This window comes from Calypte anna, chromosome 3 (genome assembly GCF_003957555.1).
Source record: "Calypte anna isolate BGI_N300 chromosome 3, bCalAnn1_v1.p, whole genome shotgun sequence".
NCBI lineage: Eukaryota > Metazoa > Chordata > Aves > Apodiformes > Trochilidae > Calypte > Calypte anna.
In genome coordinates, this window is record NC_044246.1 from 55,002,675 (window position 1) to 55,009,165 (window position 6,491).

At 41.0% G+C, this 6,491-nt stretch overlaps 1 protein-coding gene across 1 annotated transcript in view; it reads left to right on the forward strand.

Moving 5' to 3' along the window:
* The window catches only part of SUSD4 (sushi domain containing 4), a 74,749-nt gene extending 73,398 nt beyond the window's left edge, over nucleotides 1–1,351 (forward strand). Inside the window, 1 exon segment of the mRNA XM_030447541.1 lies at nucleotides 1,048–1,351. Coding sequence (XP_030303401.1) covers nucleotides 1,048–1,076 — 29 coding nt within the window. The 3' untranslated portion in view covers nucleotides 1,077–1,351.
* The last annotated feature ends 5,140 nt before the right edge of the window (nucleotides 1,352–6,491 follow it).

A 6,491-nucleotide genomic window follows, 5' to 3' on the forward strand; every position in this document is an offset into this window, starting at 1 on the left:
ACTTTCTCCATGGTTTTGTCCACATCTTAATTTGAACATTTTTTCAACCATACAACTCCATAATCGTAGAGCTTTATGTCTGTGCTATGTCCTTGGTAGGTGTGATGCAAGGGGTTTGAATTCTAAGCCAGAATTCTCACCAGACCAGCAATCTCATCAGTAGGGATGTCAGCAGCAAAGCCAACCATCATCTTGCCTGTGCTGGTCTGTTCCTCAACTCCTACACTCACAACTCCCTTGCATGCCATGGCTTTTACAGTAAAGAACAGGATTTTCTCCTTAAAATGGAAAGCAAACCATGTTTTCATACTTGGCCAAAACTAGTAGCCTTTATTAACAAACTCATGTCTGTGCATAAAGCAAACTTCCGTCTGAGACGTGTACATGTTAAGTCATGGACATGGGAGTCACAACAGAAGGGGAACATACCTGCAAGACCATGTATGCCCTGCATTCAAATCAGCCATGAGCATACATTGACTTCTAATGGAGCTGTATGGTGTACTGCTCATTGTGTTGGGAAATTAGATAGCTTTCCTTAGAAACATTTAAAAGGAGTGCCTCTGATCCTGCTCTTCACAGTTACTGCAAGTTAGTAGGCAAAGCAATCTGTGTGACTTACTGGTAGCAGAGCTGACGTCCATTGTCCTAAATTCAGTGGGGGTGATGCTCTGGGTGGAGGAAGTCTTCCTGCTTCCGTAGGACTGGGCCTAACTTGCCATTGCACCATGAGGGAAAGAGGATAGCTGGAAGAAGGGAGAAATGATGATAATGCCAATAAAATCCCCTGCCTGCTCTCAATGCTGATTCAGTGATTAAGGTAATAGAAAGGATATTTGCATTTAGGTTTTTGTAGGCCTAGCCTGTTTTAGAAAACCTGGGTAGTTTTAGTAGGTTTTTGGGTCTGGAAGTGGTGATACTGTATGTCTCATTCAGATTTTTGTAATGTCTATTTCTATTTGTGCAGAATAGCTAATACTAATACTCTGCAAAAGTATAAATGGAAGTTACAGTCAGCCATTGATGCTATTTCTTTTTTTCCCCTAGACATGCCTTTGATGGAAGAAGACCCTTAGCCTACAAATAGACACATCTTCACCACATTGCAGTGTTGGGTGACATTAATCATGAGGATTTAGAGATAGAAAAGACTATGTGGATCTGGAGAGGGTATTTTCCTACTTATCAATCTTCCACGTGAAGATGTCACCAGATTAGGTGTACATCTTACTCCACAGCATGAATAACAGCATCAGTATTTGGAACAGCAACAGTTTTATGATTGAATCCAGGGGATTTGATGAGAGCAGATGTAGAAAAAGAACTGTGATGTTTTAGAAATGAAATGTTTATCTGCATCGCAGAAAGTCATATGGGTCTGTAAGAAATACTACTGGATTATTATACTAACTGCCTCATAAAAGCATGTCAAAGTATGTAAATTTGCTTATAAAGACTACTTTAAATGATCTATGGACCTCTAGTTTATGAAGAATCCTTACAAGTTTTTAAAAACACTAGTACGTAAATGACAAAAAAAAAAAATCCTCTTTATCCTCTTTGGCTTTCCTATGATATCCAGGAAGCTTTTGATTTTGTTGTTGGTGATTTTTTTCAGACCATGTATACAGAAAATATTGCAGAAATTATGGGATTCATATTTACTTTGATGTAAGATAGCATATATATATATAAATATATATATTTAAACTCTTAAAGAGAAAGAAAAGGAAAGACTCCAGGTCACATAATGATCTGTAGATTTTTTTAAAAGGTAAGACAGAATTTTTATCCTATACAATATTCAAGGTAAAGTATTGATATTTGTATTTACGCAAGACTTGTGTGACTACATTGCCTTTGATAAATCCTGCTATAAAATGAGAGATCTAGAAAATGTTAAAATTATGAAATATGTGCTTTCGAAATGTTGAGCAGCTGTGCTTCAACCTTTCTTAAGCTCTTACAAATATATACTCTGGAGTAATCTACAGTCATAGCCCAGAGCACTGCCTGTACACTGTGGTAGTATTCTGAGCCATTATTGTAGAATACCTTTAAATATGTTTTAAAAAAAATAAAGTTAGATTTCAGTTCTTTTGACTTATCTGACTGTGTGTAATTGGCCTTTTTTTCCCTGTCTCATTTCTTTCACCAGCTTCTTTCTGAATGCTCAGATGGTGGCAGAACACCTGGGGCAGGATGCTTTTGGTTAAGCAAAGCACATGAAATGGGTGCAGCAGTGGCATGGCTTCAGTAGATGTTACACAGCTTCTGCAGAGGCTTTTCTCTCCTCTGTATGCTACACCAGAACATTGTGCTGAAGCTTGTATGAACAGTTCACCTTTGTGGAGTTACAGGCTATTTGCTATTTGTCAGGAAAATTCCTGGGTGGTTCATAGAATTAGTCAAAGCCAAACATATTTTTCTCATCTTATTTTTGGTATTGCACAAACAAAACGTATTAAACTGGTCATGTTTGAAGGAAGACCTTGTCATATGTTTATGACAGAGATTGCCATCATGTAGGCTAGTCCAAACCAAAGAAAAAAATGAGACTGAACTCTGATTTTATGTACAAATTAAACTAATAATCACCCTATTGCCTTAAAGAGAGGGTTGTTACAAGTTGCATTGCTATTTTTACATGACTGTTTAATTCATGTTGTCGTAGCATGGTGGCTACGACTACATGGTGGGTACTCATGTAGTGGCCCCACTCATGAGTCAGGCTAGTAGAATGTTAGATGTAATATAACCATTCAAAAAAGTGTTTATTAGCATCCTGTCAGCAACTGTATATGACAGCAAGAAGCAAATGAAGACAAAAACCAGTGTAATTGAGAGGCAGTTACAATAATCTCAATTATTCTATGGTATAATTGATGAGAATGTAGTGATCTGTACTAGAGATAAGACACATCCCCCATTATCCTTCATTCTTGCTTACATAAGATTTGCAATATTATCTTTGGGTTTGTCCCTGAGCTGTATCTGTTAGGTATTAGCACTTTCTTTGCTACACCTTCCTTTTTAGGTCCCATACTTTGCAGAGTGAAGTTCAGGATTGTCACTCCAGAAAACAAGACAAGAAAACTATAATAACAACCTTGAATTGAAGCACTTCCCAAGCCTACAGTCAGTTAAGTGATTTTTATTTCATAATGTCACTGAAAAGTATTGAACTTACTTTAGATGCTCTATAAAATATTATGAAATCTGTCTCTGCTGGTCTTTCAACAGCTTGTGAAATCTTATTGCTTATTAAATTTCTGGATTTCCATTTATTAATTTCTGTTATAAAACCTTCTGATTAATATTTGGAGCTCAACAGCTTTACAAATTTACACTGCCGTATGTATTGTACTGCAGTCATTTTATTAAGGGAGCCAGACAGGGTAACTTAAGAAATTTAAATTTATGGATCATTAGACTATTTTATTTTTTAAAGTGCAGAACTGAAAATATACTAGAAAACATTGGTGTGTTAATATTGCTTGATAGTCCTTTCATATCATTGTACTAAATATAACACATAGTTAAAAGAGAGATTTTTACAATATTTAGTTTATGATGTATGAGACTTCCTGAAAGGGCATTTTGGTGTGATTACTTTGTGTGGCTGAATTTAGGGACTTTGAGTGCTTGAGCAGTTGGTGGGAAAGAGAGGACTGTTTCTGCTGCTTGTTTTTTCCACGAGACTTGAATTCTCATGAGAGGTCTTTCCACCCACGGCTGGACCCATAAGCTGATGCCCTGATCTGAGGGCTGCCCTTAGGTGCTCTGAGCCTGGCCAGCTCCCAGGCAATCCTGCCAGGCTGGGGAACCCTGCAGCTTTCTGGCTGAAGGTCTCAGGTCAGCCTTGAGCACTCTAAGAGCCCTGTCAGCCAAACCTTTAGGAGAGCAGATGCTCTTAGGACCCCTAGAGACTGGGGAGCTGGTAAGATCATGACAATATGTTTTGCTGTGAAAATGAAACCACATGGGAGGGTGAGAACGTCTTATGCAGATCATGAACATTTTTTATTTGAGCTAACTGGATGTGAATAAAAAAAACAGAAAAAGCCTCATTGGTGAGGGGCAAAGCAGCATGTTAGTGAAGATGGACAACCTGTGTGTCTTTGGCAGAGAGAGGTAAGGGTACATATGAAGAACTCCAGGAAGGGAAAGGAAGAACTAGCTTCACCCTGCCAGTGTTTCAAAAACTAAAAAGGAGGAGGAGAAATGAGCAATGTGTCAGCATTCAACACTGCCTTATGAAAGAAGGCTGGGGAAAGGGTGGGGATCCAAGGTCCTGCAGCTGCTCTGCAGGGCCTGAGAATGAGTCAACAGGACCTGGCTGCTGTGAAAATGTTAAATGTCGATATGGGGATGTTTACACAGCAATGTATCTTACAAAACGTGTGAAGCTATCTTTCAGCTCTACTCATCACTAGTAAGGCCTCAGAGCAGTGTGTCAAAAACTTGGAAATTTTTTTCCTCTTTAAGAGAAATGTGAAGAAGCTGGAGAGAAGCCAAGCAGAGAGAATCAAGAGTTATTAGAAGTTTGGAAGAGCCTTTCATCAGAGGTCATGTTAGAGATCATGTAGTTTTCAGTGTGAGCAACAGAATACCAAAGGGGACACAGAAATATGGTTTTCGTTAAGAAGTGTAATTTGCAAAGAAAGGAATTACCTATATAAGTAGGACGAGAATAATAGGCTTAATTGCAGCTTAAGAGAATTGGCTTAGATATTAGGAAAAACCTTCTAGCCTTAAACATGGTTACAAGCAGGGTGAGATGATCTGAGGAAGCTGTCAAAAACCTCAGTTATGTGAAATTTTTAAAGACTGTTTCTAAATATGGGACAGGAAAACACTGAGGCAGGATGCCTTTCATGAGCATTGGGGCCCCTTCTAATTCTCTTCCTGTAGGATTCCCAACTTGTGAAAACTGAACTTGGCTGGTGCAATTTTCTCTGTGTAGACTAATTCTAAACTGATGGTACTGGGCAAGCTGGCCAGCAGATGTTCAAATCACAGACTCACAGAATGATCATGGTAGGAAAGGGCATCTGAGATCACTGAGTCCAACCATACACACACAAACACACACACAGTACACACTCAAACCTTTTTTGCAGCAAGCAGAAAAAAAACCAAAATCCAACCCCCCTACAATCTCATCCACTAGAACATGCCCATTTCCCTCAGCTGCTCCTCATATGACTTGTTCTCTAGGCCCCTCACCAGCTTGGTGGCTCTCCTCTGGATACATTCCAGCACCTCAATGTCCTTCTTGTAGTGAGAGGCCCAGAACTGAACATGGTATTTGAGGTGCAGCCTCACCAGTGCTGAGTACAGGGGCACAGTCACTTCCCTTCTCCTGCTGGCCACAATATTCCTGATACAAGCCAGGATGCTGTTGGTCTCCTTGGCTACCTGGACACACTGCTACCTCATGTTGAGCTGGCTGTTGACCAGCAACCCCAGGTCCTTGTCTGATGATGAGCTTTCCTTTAGAATTGCCTGAGGTTATTGTGTGTGCAGGGCCTGGCACTTGGCCTTATGGAATCGCATACAATGGCCTTGGCCCATCGATCCAGCCTCTTCAGCTCCCTTTGTAAAGCCTTCCTGCCCTCAAGCAGATCAACACTCCCACCGAATTTAGTGTTGTCTGAAAACCCATTGAGGGTGCACTCAACCACCTTGTCCAGGTCATTGGCCATTGTCCAGGCCATTGTCCAGGCCCCAAAACTGAGCCCTGAGTGCCACCACTGGTGACCAGCTGCCAAATAGATTTGATCCCATTCATCACAACTCTCTGGGCATGGCCATCCAGCCAGTTTTTTACACAACGAAAAGTATACTTGTTTATGCCATGAGTTGCCAGCTTTTTCTGGAGAATGCTGTGGGAGATGGTGTCAAAAGCTTTACTGAAGTCCAGTTGGACAACATCCACAACAGTGTTCTTAGGACTTCTTCAATCAAGAAGGAAAGGAGAGTAGTTGTGGTGGGTGACTCCCTTCTGAGGGGGACAGAAGGGCCCATCTGTCGACCGGACCCATCCCACAGGGAGGTCTGTTGCCTCCCTGGGGCTTGGATTAGAGATGTTAAGAGGAAACTCCCTAATCTTGTGCGTTCCTCTGATTACTATCCACTGCTGATTTTTCAGGTTGGCAGTGATGAAATTATCACAAGAAATGTAAGGGCAATGAAGAGTGACTTCAGGGCCCTGGGACGGCTAGTTAGGGGGTCTGGAGCGCAAGTAGTGTTTGCCTCCATCCCTCCTGTAAGAATGGGTGGGGAGGTATATAGGAAGAGTTTACAAGTCAACGAGTGGCTAAGAGACTGGTGCCAATTACAGGGTTTTGGTTTTTTCGATCATGGGATGCTATATGAGACACCTGGCCTGGTGATGGCAGGTGGGATGCACCTGTCCCAGAGGGGGAAGAGGCTTTTGGGGCAGGACTTAGCAGGGCTCATTGAGAGAGCTTTAAACTAGATGTGAA